Source organism: Phycodurus eques, chromosome 4, assembly GCF_024500275.1.
Source record: "Phycodurus eques isolate BA_2022a chromosome 4, UOR_Pequ_1.1, whole genome shotgun sequence".
Lineage (NCBI taxonomy): Eukaryota > Metazoa > Chordata > Actinopteri > Syngnathiformes > Syngnathidae > Phycodurus > Phycodurus eques.
Genome location: NC_084528.1, coordinates 4,665,583 through 4,682,863, shown reverse-complemented (window position 1 = coordinate 4,682,863; position 17,281 = coordinate 4,665,583). Strand labels below are relative to the sequence as shown.

Sequence of the window (17,281 nt, the reverse complement as noted above, 5' to 3'; positions counted from 1 at the left end):
ATGCTCACGTCATGACAGGCCTGTTAGCTTGAGGAGTGCATTGTGTCCTCGGTGTACTTTACCTGTATTTGCAAACATGTTTGTTGCCCGCAGCATTGCAGCGGATCATAAAGATCTAATTCATGATGTGTCGTATGATTTTCACGGCCGGAGAATGGCGACTTGTTCCAGTGACCAAAGTGTCAAAGTAAGTTAACTCGTGTTAGCTTAAGTAGCCTCACTTGGCTGTACCATACCCACATTTCCAACACATCGCGCGGACTTTTGAATTCATGGTGTTGCATTTGATAAGTTGTCGGCAGACGTAAACAACTCAATTTTCTTTGTGTGCTGCAAGGTCTGGCGTATAAGGGTGGCTCCATCGTAGCTAACTAGTGGTTTGGCTTACGTAGGATATAAAATGAAGATAAGTTACGTTGTATAGCCTACACAAGTAAACGCACATTCTTACATACGTTTCTTAAATACATTGTGTACAACCCCAGTTTATGAGAAAACGGACAAGCTTAAATTTAGTCTATCCCCTCACATAGTCGTGTTTGATTTTAATGGAAAAATAGGCATATTGATTGCCTGGAGACTGTTAACAGTTACTTTTGTAAGGTTTTACTTTTCAGGTGTGGGACAAAAGTGAGAATGGGGTGTGGCACTGCACCGCCAGTTGGAAGGTAAGATTCCGAAATTGAACATTGGAAACTATTTCTGCAGAAAGTCACACTGAATGTGCATGCTTAATATTGAAATCTACAACTATTTTTTGTTTAAAGAAAACAAAACGTTTATTTTGACCCAAGCCAATACTAGAGGAGATGACAAAATGCTGACTGTCTGTCAGCTCCTCTAACATCTTTCCAATATTTAATTTTGTAATATTTAGTGACTAGGCTTTACACGATCACGATTTTTGGGGCCGTTCACAGAATTTAAAAAAACGATCACCGATCCGATCACAAGATGGAGGAATGTGTCTATTTAAATTACCTGTTCATTTACTGTATATACTTGTGTACTTAATTGCTCCAAAAATTATATTTACAATAAATAATATATCTTTTTTCCTTTATTTATGCCAATGAGGCATAGTGACAGACAGAACAAATGAATGGTCTTCTATTAGATGGCAGGAAGTAAATACAGTAATTAATGTATCCACTTTTTGTGACATTTTTGTTTGTTGGTGTGCCGTGCAATTTTTCAATTGTAAAATAAGTGCCTGGGCTCCATCAAGGTTGGAAATCACTGCTCTAGTCAGATCGTGTATTCTAATCAGTCAGGTCAAACCAATATTACATGACAGAAATAATGGGTGCTAACTTACTGTAGTTAAATTACTTTAGTTTTAATTAAATTACTTCACCCACACCGAATCGTTAGAGCATTATTTGACAGAACGGCGGCATGTTTACGTACAACCGTTCATGATACCACTAGCTTGCGAGGCTACATAACATTTTATTGCCTGCTTGTGAGCCGTATCGTATAAAAAGTATGTGAACAATATTTTATTGCAGTAGTCTGACAGTGCAATCGTGAAAGAGCAAATTTGTCTTGTAGTTTGATCCGGGCATTACGTGTTGTCTGTTCCACACTGCCGACATGTATTTTTTATTTATTTATTTATTTTTAAAATAACTTTATTGGCCATCAGATATTTCCAATGTTACGTCAAAAGATGAGACAAGGCTAAAAATAAACAAGCTTTTGGATTCAAATATACTGTGCACGCGGCGACCTGGAGTACATTTCTTTTGCGGAGCCGATCAATGACGTCATTAATCGGATCGGCGAATCATGACATTAAAGCCGATCAGCATAAAATGCTCAATATCGGTTTTATCAGCCTGATAAAATCGGTGTAAAGTCTATTAGTGACTGCGCCATTCATTTCCCACGCTGGCCCAGTTGGTGGCGCACCGAAAATTACGTTGAAGGAAATTACGGCACGGAAATGAGCCATTTTGCCTAGCAATGGGTGGAGCCCATGGAGTATAACTCTCATTAAAAATGTTTTTCTTTGGCAGAAAATAGTAATAAAATAATTACTGTGTGAACAAAAAACAATAATAAAAATTGCGGCAAACGGACATCTACCTCTTTTCGTGAGCCTTTTGCTGGCAGCAGCTGTGTGGGTGGTCACGTGGATACTACCCAGCACTCCTCTCGTCCTCAGTGATCGTTTCTTTCTTTCTTTTGTTGATCTCATCTTTTTTAATGTGTGTGTGTGTGTAAGGTAACTTGCAAGTGACCCAGCAATGTGGTTTGCGAGAATGTTTATCCACTTTGAGCATCGTAACACTGGTGCTGCTTCACCACCTGTTATGACTTTGAGAGGTTCTCCCTGCGCGCTGCCGCAACTTCCTTAATGTCCCTGCGGACGTCGATCGCCGGTGACATACAGCTGAGGTCTGGGGACTTGACATGAAACTCATGATCGTTATGGGAAGAGAGAAAGAAGAGCAGGACGACGGGCGAAAACTGTCTTCCGTGTCCGCAAATGCATTTCTAGTGGGGATACGGTTGATAAGCTCTTCTCTCTGCCCACAGACACATAGTGGATCAGTGTGGAGAGTGACCTGGGCTCATCCAGAATTTGGACAAGTGCTTGCATCATGCTCCTTTGACAGGACAGCGGCTGTCTGGGAGGAGATTGTCGGAGAATCAAATGACAAACAGAGGGGATTGAGCCACTGGGTCAGTACAATGCCAGATTATTTTTTCCTTCTTGCATGAATAACATCTGACGGGGAAGCTAATATTTAAGATGGTATCCGCTACATCCTCATTCACTCGAGAGATTCAATGTTGCAAACAAATCCATATGGGCCAAAAATAAATTTTAAAACTCAGGTAACCAGTGAAGGGCAGCAAGGACTGGTATGATGGAGTCTCTTCTCCTAGTACCTGTTAAAAACATGGCAGCAGCATTTTGGACTAACTGCAGTCTTTGGCTATGGCAGCAGTAACCTTTTCTGTCTGTGGGGGAGAGGAATGGTTTCTTGATAATTTTTCTGGATGAGAAGGTTTGGTTACCTCGTTGTCAAATGATAAGTTGGATTTGAAAGTGCAGAGCCACATCACTGATGCAACATTGGTTTTCAGACAGTTGATCAAGACATCATGGGCAACAATGTCAAATGCTGAGCTGAGGTCAAGGAGTATGAAAATAGAATATTGGCCTATTTAGACTGCAAGCAGCAAGTCATTAGCGGCCTTGACCAACGGAGTGTCAATGCTGTGAAGCGAGCGGAAACCAAACAGAAATTTTTGGAAGTCGTGCGCTTTACAGGCTCGCATACTTTTTTTTTTTTTTTTGTTTACCCACTGATCTTTGACATATGATCATATTGTGTTGAGCAGGCTGGAGCCCTATCCAGTGGTCATTTACATTTTAAGTATTTTAAGCATTTTATGTGTTTACTGCTTTCCCATGTTGAATGTCAATTTCTGGTTCTGTGGTGTTATATTTGTCCTCTTTGTAGTCACTGGAACACACTGTATCATGATGTCACGTAAAATAAACAATACAAATTCCATCCTTTAGCCAGGGGTGTCAAGCTCATTTTCACCAAGGATCATATTGGCCAGTTCGAAGACAGTTCATGTAACTAAATGTAATGTAAAATAAATGTAACTATACTCTTTAACATATTGTTAAATAACTCTATTTGTTATTACTTATTGCCCTGGTATTATAACATGAATCCTAAGAAACCCGCGTTGCTCATCAATAAATAATCAAAGTATTTAATAAAGAAGAATATTGCCAAACCCAAGTTATGACATTAACTTTTTTCAGAAGTTTTTTTATTTACACTTAGCAATTTTACACTACTCAGAACATTGGTGTCAGAGTTAGCATTTTAGAAATACAAATCGGCCTGGTATACCACCTGCTAAAGAGAAATGTGTGAATAGTGAATACTGTCAAAATTTGTCTGCATGAATACAGAAACCCGTGAACACAGCAGCAGCAAAAATATTTATTCGTTTTCCAATCTTTGTTTTTTCGACATTTTGGGATCCTCTGTAGACGTTTCTCAAGTCACTTATAAAACTGCTGCTTTACACTGATGCGGGTACCCTACCACCTAGTGGTAAGACCCCGTCACTTGGAGGTAATTTGTAAGGCAACGATTTATTATGGGAAATATTGATGTGAATACACGTGTAAACTGCTCAATTGACTTATTTTAAGACCTTTCAAGCCCCCATGGGTCACATAAAATGACACGGCGGGCCACGTGTTTGACGTGCTTTAGATGGTCACTATGCTGAAGTCTCATGAGATTATCAAATTTTTCGCATCATGTCACACACACTCGCAGCCCGATGTCAAAGGTTTTGTCAGTAAAATACTGGCACATATACATTGCAAATACATGACAATGCAACAATATGGAGTAAGTATCACTGCATATATCATCATCAACATAAAGCACAACTTCTGCACTTCAATTATAACAGACATCTATTTAAATATCCGTATACCCCCGTTTACAATGGAACCTTTTTAGAATGAATTAAACAAAAAAACATCAAACCCAATTGTTTCAACAAATGTTTGTGTGACAGTTTGCTGATATATGTGTTACGAGACGAAGCTATCTCCCATTATTTTCTTCTAGATAAAAAGAACCACACTTGTGGACAGTAGAACATCAGTGACTGATGTGAAATTTGCCCCCAAACACATGGGTCTAATGCTGACCACGTGTTCTGCGGATGGAGTGGTGAGGATCTATGAGGCTCCGGATGTCATGAACCTGAGTCAGTGGTCCCTGCAGCATGAAATCTCTTGCAAGCTCACCTGCAGCTGCATTTCTTGGAATCCCTCCAGGTTAGACCTGCGTTTTATTGAAAGCTAGCGGGTATTGTATTATTATATAAAATTAATACGATGATATATGGTGTTCACCTTTTGTCCTTTTTATACGCTGACACTGTTGTCATGTTTGTAGCAAATATTCAAATTCAGTTATTTGCAGCACTGAAGGTTCCACTCAACGTTCAATTGGCATATGTATTTTTTTTTTTTTTTTTAACACTTCATTTGCTCATTCACAAAGAATGTGAGATGAACCAATATCTCTGATTAACATTTTGGAAAAATAACGGACATGAAAGATGGTCAACCCGGTAAGGTAGCTCATGTAAGTGTATCTTTTAGCAGTGAAATAAAGCAAAGTATTTTGTAGAGTATGGATGACTCTTATACTATTTTAGCTCAATACTTAGGATGGTAAGCTGTATTTCACATAATGGGCTATTTGTTTGGGTTAGACCCAGTACAGCTGTCTCCATTTGTTACGCTATTTTGGTCAGAGAAATAAATCCGTCAAACATTTTGGCATGTGTTAAAATACAAAATGTCGGACCCTTTAAATGTGGCTGTATTATAATAATAATAATAATAATAATAATCCATTGCACTTACATACAAATTAAATCTTGTGCATATCCCTCCCAACCAGCTCACGTGCCCACCCGCCAATGTTCGCAGTGGGGAGCGACGACAGCAATGTCACGTACGGTGGCAAAGTCCAGATCTATGAGTACAATGAAAACACAAGGTAGGGTTTCCCTCAGTGTTATTTGTCACACAGTTTCTGTCATAATCAACACTGAGGAATTAAAGTTAAAACAAAAAAAGTTTATGCAAGGATACGTTATATGTCTCCCCACTGGTCTAGACACAGTATTCTGATGAATATTGTGTTGGTAGAATAAGAATGAAACAGATTAATTCATCAATTTTCATCCATCTCAGGTGGTCGCCATTTTGGGCAATATCGCCATCTGCTGTGGGCTGAAATGAACTCCACAACTGCTCTCACGGTTGTGTTGCGAACGTCACATGACCAAACCCGGTAGTGGGCTCCTCGTGTATACTGCGAGAACTAGCATAATTATGGGCTGAAGAGATGGTGGGTTGAACAAAATTTGAGCAACTGTGGGTTCAAACCATCATGTGACAGATGTTATGGACCAAACCAGAAACTGAATCATAATCAGTTTGTTCATTTTCGGCACTGTGAATTTGAAATGATCTCCTGTTTTTGAGTATAAGGGATAACAATCGTCTTTTAAATCCGATTCATCGATTAATAATTTAAATCTTTAGTTGCAGCCCTGCTTGATGCACAACTCGTTGGTTTGATCTGCTTGTTGTGTCATTTCTGTTACCAAATTAACACTAACATAACTAACACATTTGCACTTTTTCTGAAGCAACTGTAAACCTGATTGTCAGTATATTGTCTGTTAATTGCCTCTCTGCCAAATGGTTAGTATTTAAGTGAAATCGTTGTGAACAGAGGCTGAGACTTTTTTATTTTTATCTAACATATTTTATTTATTGTTCTTCATTTCAATGCCAATGATCAATATTCTTGAATTAAAAGTTAACTCTTCAAAATGATGTACTTGAATTAAGGCGTTTTCAGACCGCACTTGCTCAGTGTGAAAGGCTCCCGCGTCAAAGCGCAACGACGACTGCAACGGGGGTGCGACCATCCCATATTTGGAAGTAGTGACGCAACAGTCTAGAAGGAAGTCTAAGACCGAAGGCTTTCCCCGCTGAGTGGACCGCATCTCAGCAATATGTATTTGTCATTGTTGGAAAAGAATGCCCTAACTTTGCTTATTTTAAGGAGGAGGTGGTAGCAAAAAAAAAAAATTAATGACAGGATCTCGGCGTTTAAACTTGTTTGTGAGCTTTCTACTTCCACGAAGAGCGCTTTGTGGTGTATTTCAGGCTGAGCAGGGAGCTTTGAAATGGAGTTGGAAAACCTCCCGCAGAGTCGTGTCTGTATATTATTTTTTTAATGGCCTAAAGTCTGGGCTCGTGGGACACCGTAGTTATTATGCCGTCCACCATTTTCCCCTTAGCGTTTACAGTACAAGTCAGGTAAAATAGGATTAATAAATCTCTCCCCCAGCCCCGCTCCCATTTGAGGAACTCCAGAATAGAACATTTTTCTATCCGATGATGCGACGCATTCACGCGACCCTCAGCGTCATGTCAAAACGCGCTGATGTGCCCTCAGTGTGCACACAATGAATGGGAAAGTCGAGGGCATCAGACGACTTGCCAAGTGCTGTGTGGAAGAGCCTTTATGCGCTAATATAATATCAGTGGAATAAAAAACATCAACAATACTATGGTTTATTGTGATAGTTTCTGGGAAAATATATCGTCCTAAAATCTTTTATTGTGACAGCCATAGGTGAGTGGCCTCGGCCCATCAGATTTAGAGTGGAAATAGCTGTGGAAGATGGATGAAAAGAATGATTTAAAACTTCTTCGTGAACAATGTTAAGAATGATTCGCCTGATTCGTCCAAAAGGCCTAACCAATGCTCTGACACGGAGCACCGACACATTTCTAAGTGACGAAGTTATCGGTCTTTGGAATTGTGCTCAAAATGAGTTTCTTATTACCAGTCAATAGTTCCCAAAAACTTCCTTTTTTTTTTTTGTTTTTCAAAAATGTTTATTATTAGAGTGAACCTGTAAAACTGGAGTGTTGAATGTTGTCTAAAATTAGTGCTAAGGCAATATAGCCTAAATTTAATATCACGACATGACTCTATATTTATTGTATTAAAGTTTATAAATGTATAAAACCGGACCAGACCAACTTGATTCACACAATAAAGCAGAAGGTTTAAGCCAACACACTTCCTGACATTATTGTAGACTTTAGGCAATGAATTCCTCAACAAAATAGTTCCTACTGGGCGACTCGTGTCTGGGATACAATGTTTTCATCAGGTTTTTGAATCAGTCTTTTTTTTTTTACTGTCAATAGGAATCATGTCCTTGGCTACAGTATATAGAATGAGATTGTTGACGTTGCCTCCCTCTATTTGGTGGTCGACCTCTCATAACGAGAGGAGCTGAACATAGCTCTTGTTAAGTTCTTGTGGTTTACAGGAGGGGCACAGGGAGTTGTGGCTCTCTCTAGCGTGATGCATGCATCGCACTTGATAACATGCCTCATCTTCAAGTGATTTTTTTTTTCACGGATATGCCTCTCTTCGTTGCAACAGCTTTCATACACGTTTTGCAGATTCCGATTGTTTCCAAATAAGAGACATTACGTGCCCTTTTTTTGGGGACTATTTCAGACTCGCTAGTTGCTAGCGTCTTCTCTATGTTGCCTTCGTGCAACAAGATCTGCTGCGGAAGTCTCACGGAGCAACGAAATTTCACGGAGTAGCAAAAGGTATAGAAAATAAAATCGATTATCCCTTTTTCCATATTAAGCATTAATAAATTATCGATCAAATCGTGATTCACAATATATTGTGCACCCAAGAAAAGCAGTTGGGTACACCAGTGCAAAACTTTAGTCTAAAGCCCTGCAATATCAATCAAAAGACCATGTTTAGACTCGTGGGTGCACATACAACATATTCCTGTTTTAAAAAAAAGGGGGGGGGGGGTATAATTCCTCTTTAATAACTGCTACCTTAACGTTTTGTTCCTACCATTGTCGAAAAGGAAATATGTTAAAGATGAGACGCTAACTTAATGTTTTGTTCCTACCATTGTGGAAAAGGAAATATGCCAAAGCTGAGACGCTGATGACCATTACCGATGCAGTGCATGACATTGCATTTGCTCCAAATCTGGGACGATCTTTCCATGTCCTCGCCATTGCAACAAAAGATGTCAGAATCTTTAAACTTGTCCCTTTAAGGTGACTAATTCACTGTTTTCTTATGCTATAAATTGACATTAATGCATGCATAACAGAAATATATTGCATCAAGCACTTCGTTGCTTTGCATCTTCATCTAGAAAGGAGAGCACCGCTACAGGACCGACCAAGTTTGAGGTGCAGATTGTCGCCCAGTTTGACAACCACAACTCCCAGGTGTGGCGTGTGAGCTGGAACATCACCAGCACCTTGCTGGCCTCTTCTGGGGATGATGGCTGTGTGCGTTTATGGAAAGGTTAGTGTCTGTTAAGAATAGACTTTACACCGATCTGATCGGCTTGATCGGCATCGAACGATAATTTGCATTTTATACTGATCAGCTTTGTCATAATTCGCCAATCAGCTCCGTAAAAGACATTTACTCTGCGTTTCCATCGTGTACAGTATATTTGAATCCAAAAGCTAGTTTATTCTTAGCCTTGTCGCGTGTCTTTTGACGTAGTACTGTAAATATCTGACAGCCAATAAAGTTGTTTAAAAAAAAAAAACCACATTGGCGGTGTGGGACAGACAACACGTAATGCCTGGATCAGACTACAAGACAAATTTGGTCTTTCACGATTGCACTAAGCCACACTACTGCAATAAAATCTTGCTACATCCCGTCTTTTACGATCACTGGGCTTTATCTTGTCAGCTCAAACTCAACCGGATACACTTGTTACCATGGCCCCGGCGACAACAATAGATCGCGCGTGTATTGTGTTGGTCAAAAAAGAACAAAATGGGGAAAAACTTGTGGTGGTGGTCACCGGTGCTCGGGAGAAGAAGTTGGTTCAAAGATTGCTTGAGGTATGTTCACGTACCGTATTTTTCGGACTATAAGTCGCAGTTTTTTTCGTAGTTTGGCCGGGGGTGGGACTTATACTCTGGAGTGACTTATATGAGAAATTATTAACACATTTATATAATTTCACGTTATTTTCACACTGATAACCGCAAGAGGGTGCTCTAGACGATGTAGAAGATGAAGGGGCGCATCGTCTACCTCCGGAATTGGCGGAGTTGTTTAGAAGTGACACCGAGGATAAAGATTTCATTGGATTTAGTGATTTGGAGTGACACTGATGGTTTGGTAAACTTGTTAGCGTGCTCTTTATGCTATAGTTATCTGAGTTATAGTTAACTGTTAATGTTACGTTAACATACCAGGCACGTTCTCAGTTCGTTGTTTTTGCGTCATGTAACGTTAGCTGAATGTGTTGCGTTAGCATACCGTACACCTATTCAGCCTCTTGTTCACTATTCTATATTTATCTTAAATTGCCTATCAAGATGAAATGTTTGTTCTTGGTGTTGGAGTTTATCAAATAAATGTTCCCCAAAAAATATGACTTATACTCCAGTGCGACTTATGTTTTTTCCTTCTTTGTTATGCATTTTTTGGCTGGTTCGACTTATACTCCGGAGTGACTTATAAGCAAGCATACTGCCAAACTGGTTACAAAGTGGCTTAAGGATAACTGTTAGTTTCCAATAATAATACCTTAAACTTGTTTTGTCCATTTATTTTTCACTCTCAACAGCTTCACATAACAGCACTACCGCCCAAAGATAACCCTGAACACAACATCTGCGTCATCACTATGCACTTCCTCATAACAGGTTGATGTTTTCGGTAAATATCAGAATAAACCCACCAACAAATTTAACTTGACAATCTCTACTGTCTTACAAAATAAAAAAAAATAAAAAGTACTGTTTGTAAAAGTTAACATTCAGTGTGCATGTCTATTGAAATATAACATGCTGATTGCCAGCAGACAAGTGAGTATCTCCCTTCCTTGCCCATCAGCACAATGAGTTGTCCACCTTCGGGTAGGTTTCCCATTGGCGCATCACTGAAAACAACAAGCTTCAAGGAATCATCATCTCTTAAGTTGTGATATTTTACTGTGTTCTGACTTTAGTTTCTTTAGTCCTTTATTTGCTTTATGCAGGGTTTGCACAGTTGGATGTCTTAAGTTGAATGCAAATATGCATGTATCAAACATGACACCTGGCCTGCTTTGTCTGGCCACTCACAGCTTGTTGTCTGTGAGAGGAGAATGACTCTCCAAAGCTTTTGATGGGTCCATGACAATAGGCTGCAGATTTTACATGTTTACATCCAGTTGCATCTCCACTCTTGTTTTCATAGTGGCAAAGTCCATCCGAAAGCAATTCTGCTGCTCGCGTCCCACCTGGAAAGCAGTTTTGAGGGGGGGATTGATTGTTGTGGCAAAACGTGACAAGCGAGGATGCCAATTACATAGCAGTGTTCATCAACCAGTAGAAAACAGCACGATCTACTGTACCTGGGACATTTACAGGAGTGTGGCTTTGACTTTATTGTGCCAGTAGAGGGAAGCATCAGCTCGCCTGTGGCCACATTTGTTTAGCTTGCATACTTTTCCTTCACATTTGAATTTATGAGGAGGACAAAGGTAAATGTCTCACGACAACTCTGCATCCTGAAGGAAACCTCACTTAATGTCCATGGAGAGCAGCATCCACTGTCTCTGACGTATAAGTGCCAGACGATATATTGCCAAAGTATTTGCTCACCTGCCTTGACCCACATGATTTTAAGTCGGCGTGTCAAACTCATTTTAGTTCGCGGGCCACATTTACCCCAATTAGATCTCAAGCGGGCCGGACCTCAATATTTGTGGCTTAAAAATCCATAAATAACAGCTATTCAAAGTTTTCCCCATTGTTTTGGTGCAAATAATTACAAGTACTTTCAGAAAATATTCACATTTATTCATTATCATCTTGTTGCAAATCATATGAGCAGTTTGAAATTTTTAACCCCAAATTATTTCAACTGTATTATGAATCAGTGAGCATGCACCATTCAGTTATGCATGCTTTTTAAATGTATACATAAAAATTTTAGTTGTGGCAGTGCATGAGGGGAAAAAAAAAAAAATCAACAAAGTTCCAACAAACCAACCTCTTGAAGTGAAGCTTTTGACTGAAATCTTGTAATATTCAACGTCTTAAAACATTTTTACAGTAGGTATTTATTTTCACCGAGTGAACATGTCACCCCATTTTATATTAGTGTGCTCCTGAAACCTGACATTGTTTGGCCTTCACAAGTGCATCAATGTCATTAGTGTTGTCAGTGGAAAAAAATAGCAACAAGTTTATTTTATTGTCTGTTTTAAGTGATATCCCATTCTAAATCCATATCGTTTAAAATGATGTTGGTCTACCCTTTGCAGCTGTAACAGGGAGGCTTTCAAAAAGGTTTGGGAGTGAGTTTATGGGGATTTTTGCCCATTCTTCCAGGAGCATATTTGTGAGGTCACACACTGACGTTGGGCGAGAAGGCCTGGTTCACTGTCTACTCGAAATCAACCCAAGGGTGTTCTGTCAGGTGGAATGCGGGACTCTGTGCAGACCAGTCTAGTTCATCCATACCAAATTCTCTCATCAATGTCTTTATGGACATACGCAGCAATCATTCTACCCCCTTGTTTCCGTTGAAATTCAGCGAGGCGCTAGTCAACGGAGGGATTCGTCAGCCGCGTCGCGAGGAGAAGGGGGGGTGGGGGCATCCCTACAATGTTGTTAGGTTTTTTTTTTGGTCACCTTTTTCATGCTTTTGGTGTTTGCATTTCTGTCAAGGAACATATTCACTCCCATTTACACAGTGTCCCTGAACGCATCTCGCGCCCTCACGCAGCAGCGGCGTGTCTGCCTACAGTAGTTTCGTTCTGAAGAACGAAATAGGAAATGCAGCAGGTGTACATTGTTTCTCGTATCATCTTTCAAAATTATCATGTAAGGAGATAAGTATACGCTACTCTGTGTGTTGTTTGAAGCATTATAATTTACCGTAATATGAGTGCTAATCTTTTTAGCGTGGCCAAACAGGTCCCTCTGTTGGTCACTTTTAATATTATAGTTGATTCACTGTATATTACAGTACACCACCATCGCAGTGGACCCCGTCATGTGACTATTGCACACACGTATATCGCGATAACGTTCAAACATGCAGCTCTACTCACCTGCCATTTTTGTTCTTTCTTGTGGGGACTTTTACCCAGTGGTATTTATTGCTTAGAAAAATATCACGCTTTGTTCGTTCGTCTTTCATATTTATCAAGCGGGTCAGTTCCTGCAAGTGGTCCTCGAGCTTAGGTACTTTGGACTTCTGACTGGTCTCTTTTGTTGTCTGTGCAGTTAATCACATTCATTGCTCTGCCTTTTTTGCTCGCGCTTCTCGCCAGACACGCATTTGAGCGCTGATTTGATGTTGGCAAAAGTGTGTTTCCACTCTCATTTAGAGCCAGCGGCTTGTCTTTCACGTCAACTCCGTATCCAGCAGTTTAAACCCCAAAACTGCGTCGGGTAGAATCATTTTAAGTTTACTTGATCTTTTTGTATTTTTGTTAAGTCTACAGTGTATTTATCGGGGGCATCCTCTTTCCTCGTTATCTGTTCGAGTCCCGACCCAGAAGCAGTCTCATACGTACCCACACCATCGCCAAAATGAGGTTGTGATTCAAGAAATACAGGGTGCCGCAACATATTACAGGCTTTACGGTAGTGATCAATCGTATCGCCCAATCACATGCGAGTTCAGTCACCCCGTTCAGCCAATTAAATCTGCATCTCGGGCCATAATTACTGATTGCGCGCAGCCGAGAAATAGATGAGAAATCTCGCAGGAGAGTGAGAGAGAATCAGCGTTTGTTGTTAAAGACTGAGAAAGATCAGAAAATCACCAGTCAAAGGAAGAAACCATTTGGAACAAACAGCGCATCAAATGGAACATTCATTATAGTTCTTAGTTGTAAGTTCCCATTGGGAGCATTCATTAATAGTGCATATATGTGAAACGCCGTTATGAAACAAAACACAGGTTTTGAACCAACATAACCTCTAAAACGATTCAGTTAAGATTTGTTAAAATGAAATGTGTAAAATAGTTTGAGACTACTGTTGTGTCAAGATGCTAAACAGAAAAGGAGAAACTTCATTTTTCTTAGTTTAAGTACTTTATTTGAACACCTCTTTTATTTACTTGCTCTTATTTTCAAATGCAGCAAAACTTTTATTTAGTAAAAGAGAGAACATTACACAGTTGTGCTCATATGTTTGATTACCAGGGCAGAATTTGTAAGGATGTGTACAATTCTTTATAATACTCTGATATCATCATATCAGTGGCATTAAGAAAATAACCTTCGATACTGTCGTTGATTGTGAAAGTTTTTGGAAAAAGGTATCGTTCTAAAAAATTTGCTATCGTGGCAGGCCTAAACACTTAATATATTGACCAAGAGCAATGGATAAAAAAAAATATTGTACAAACAAGAGTAACCACTGTAATAAAACAGCAGGGCCGCGAAGCAAGAACCGTGATATAGCATAGAATTACTGTATCTGTATTCCGTGATGATAAATTGCAGGGACTCATTGTTTCCATGTGCATCCCGGGACTCGCATAGTATCAAGTCTAAAATGATTTATGTACATACATTCACCTTAAAAATCAATGGTGAACAGTTAATCATGATATACTACAGTAATGTCCCACAATTATTACAGCGGAAAATAGTTACCCCTATTTACGGTACACACACTGTACATATATATAATTAAAGAACCTTAAAATAGATTCTCCGTGTCTGAACACTGAGCGGGTACACGTCTCTCGCTCTTTTTTTTTTCTTTTTTTTTTAAAAAGGTCTGAATACTCACTGAATATACACACATGCTAAATAAGGTAACAATAGGAAACAGTTGATAAAGATTATTACATTGTTTACGAATAAAACGCTATAAGCGCTCTGTGACATTCTTTGTAAAAATACCACATGATCAGTGGATCAGAAGTTGCACTTCCTAGTATCTCGAATATTGGACTGCGTTGAGCATGTGGTCCTGTCTCAAGCAAATGAGCCACTTCTTCGAATAACTGCCCCCACGTTGACAACTTTCGACCATTCGCGTATGAACTGCTTATCTTAAGCTATTGCTGACATGGTGGGACAAGTTTGTGTGGGGATTTTTTTAGTGTGATAGACTGCTGGTTCATTTCATATATTAAAGTGTCTATTCTGGGTAATTGGAAAATGAAATTTTGAGCCATGAGGCTCAACAGAACCTTCCTTTTGCTTTGGAGAATGATGATTACTGGACTCTGCCTGTGTCGTACAAAATGGATACCGCTGTTAACTCCATGTCCTTCCGCAGCCAACTACATGGACAACTGGAAGTGTACAGGCATTCTGAAGGGAGACGGCAGCCCACTAACTGGTTCATCTGGTCAGCCCACAGCCATGAGAACTGTGGTGGGCTCCTCTGCTCAGACCTCCCAGAATGCACTAAATGGAATGTCTGCAGGAAGGTAAGGTGGTGTGGCTTGCCTGACACCACTCACCCATCCCAACCTGAGCCAGTCCGAACTGACAACCCGGTATGCCCCACACTTTCTGGGACCATGACCGCTCACTGACAAACTCCTGGAGCCAAACTGCACTCACGCAAAGAGCTTGGCTTGTTGCTTTCCAGCATACAGGTTGTTGGCATTCAACCTGTGCACCCAGGTGTTACATATTTTGTTGTTTGTTTTTTGACATAAGTATTTTTGTTGTTGTTGTACTGATGCTTGTTAATAATCCCATGCTTCTATTTTGCATTGTATCAGGGCTAACCACCATGCTTTGTCAAGTGAAATAAACCTGTTCATTTAAGTTGTGCCTATTCTTTCAAAGACTAAAAACATTTGTAGTATGTCTCGTGTCATAGGGTAACATCAAACATTGATTTGATGATTTTGATACATTTAATTAACTGTTGTCTTAACCCCTAGAATCCAGATTCAAAATGTGTAATGCTAAAATATACATATTTCCTTGCCATAGTTCAACATTTATTTTAATTGTATTCTCAAGCTAAACTCTTTGCTGACATCTTGACCATGCCTTATCAACACCTTCTGTAGCATCAGAAAAAGTGTAAATGAATTTTGTAGGAAAGCAAACTCTTGTTTTAAAATGGAGATATGTCATGAATGTCCAGATCGAATCTATCATCCCATGATAGTTACTGTGATCAAACGGACTATTTAAGTGTATCTGATCCATTACACACGAAAGGCACATTGTTTTAAATCTATTAGTTAAATCTTTCAACCTTTTACATCAATAACAACCAGTGCCTTTGTTCTTATCCTGTGTGTTTTCATTAACTTTTTGTAAATTATATACATGTCTAACAAGTGCTTAAATTACTTTCACACCCATTTTTGTAATATGAACATGGTTTCCCTCATACTCTAACTTTGTGCTGACAAGAATATACAGTGTGTTGCATGCCGGATTTGAAAAAGGATTTTCTTTCAGCTGCTGACCTCTTCAAACATGAAGTACAGCATCCTGCATATTACTAATGCCTCTTCAGCATTACTATTTGTGTCGTTATGCATTGTGCATGAATGTTTCGAGTCTCTGGGTGCTTAATTTTGCAGTCATTTTGGTCTCAAATGACATGAAAAATATATCTATACCATAACTTCAGTCATTCTTTGATACCCTTTTTATAATAGTACTTTATAGCATATCATTTAATCTTTTAATGCCATTATCTGCTTCCCTTTGTCCATTTTCTTCTCTTATTTGTTGTGACTTCAGGTATTTCTTTCCCCCTCTGGATCCTCCCAGAGCTGGAACCGGGCATGGTCACCTGCTTCCTCCCCCTTCACTCATAGAGCACTGTGATGCTGAACACAGTCAGCCTCAGCAACACTCTATTTCATGCAGACTTTCCTCAAGATCACTGGTGTCCTTATCAGAGTCTGACGGGCAATAATACTGCATATCAATTGCATATACAAATAAAGAAAGACGTGATAGGGCTGCACGTATGCTTTTTTTTTTTTTTTTTTTTTTTTTTTGGTGTGTGTATATTTTCGCACTTTTGTGATGAAAATAAGTGCCAAACCCGTTGTCATCTTGTGTCCAATTGCCATACTAAAGCTACCAACAATGCTGCATCCAAAGCTTGTATTGTCAACTGTTATGATAAAAGAAATGCACACAATTCAATCCAGTATATGCTCAACCTATTTTAGCATTCGGCAAACCAGGTAAAAGAACATCCTCCTTGGTCTGGTGACCGTGTCAAACGGGTAGGAAGTTTAATCGTCTACTCATGTCTTTATTTTTTTAAACACATGATGTCGCCACAGAGCCACTAAAGATGACTGGCCAAGTGGACTTGGCAGTGAATAGCTGCGCGCACGTGCACAAAGGACCTACTGGCTCGTAACAAGTATTCATCGGTACTCTGGTGATGTGGATATAAGAGACCTGTTACCGAGTCAGAAACGGGAAACAACTGCAGGCTTTCTGCCATTGATTAAATGAGTTGACAGCAAAATTTAGCAGCTTGTCACTTCAGCCCCCCCCCCAAGTGCCTCTCAGACACAGGAACTCTTAGCAGAGTGGAAAGGAAAGCTTCTGGAAACCTGGGAAAAGCAGAATGTATGTCTCGTGCTGTGGGCAAATCAACTGATTGGACAGACATGGCCCAGCTGAAGTGTAATACTAA

General features: G+C 39.7%; 1 protein-coding gene across 2 annotated transcripts; it reads left to right on the top strand.

Moving 5' to 3' along the window:
* Positions 1 to 16,540, top strand: seh1l (SEH1-like (S. cerevisiae)). 2 transcript variants are annotated; one of them, XM_061673703.1, is made up of 9 exons: positions 1 to 187; positions 618 to 668; positions 2,545 to 2,691; positions 4,626 to 4,837; positions 5,472 to 5,570; positions 8,564 to 8,704; positions 8,806 to 8,960; positions 14,924 to 15,077; positions 16,363 to 16,540. In XM_061673703.1, exons 1-9 carry the CDS (start codon positions 77 to 79, stop codon positions 16,538 to 16,540), a joined length of 1,248 nt encoding a protein of 415 aa, XP_061529687.1. In that variant the 5' UTR covers positions 1 to 76. The 2 variants fall into 2 exon arrangements, with proteins under 2 accessions (XP_061529687.1, XP_061529686.1); XM_061673702.1 differs by lacking the exon at positions 16,363 to 16,540 and having other exon boundaries at positions 14,924 to 15,423.
* The last annotated feature ends 741 nt before the right edge of the window (positions 16,541 to 17,281 follow it).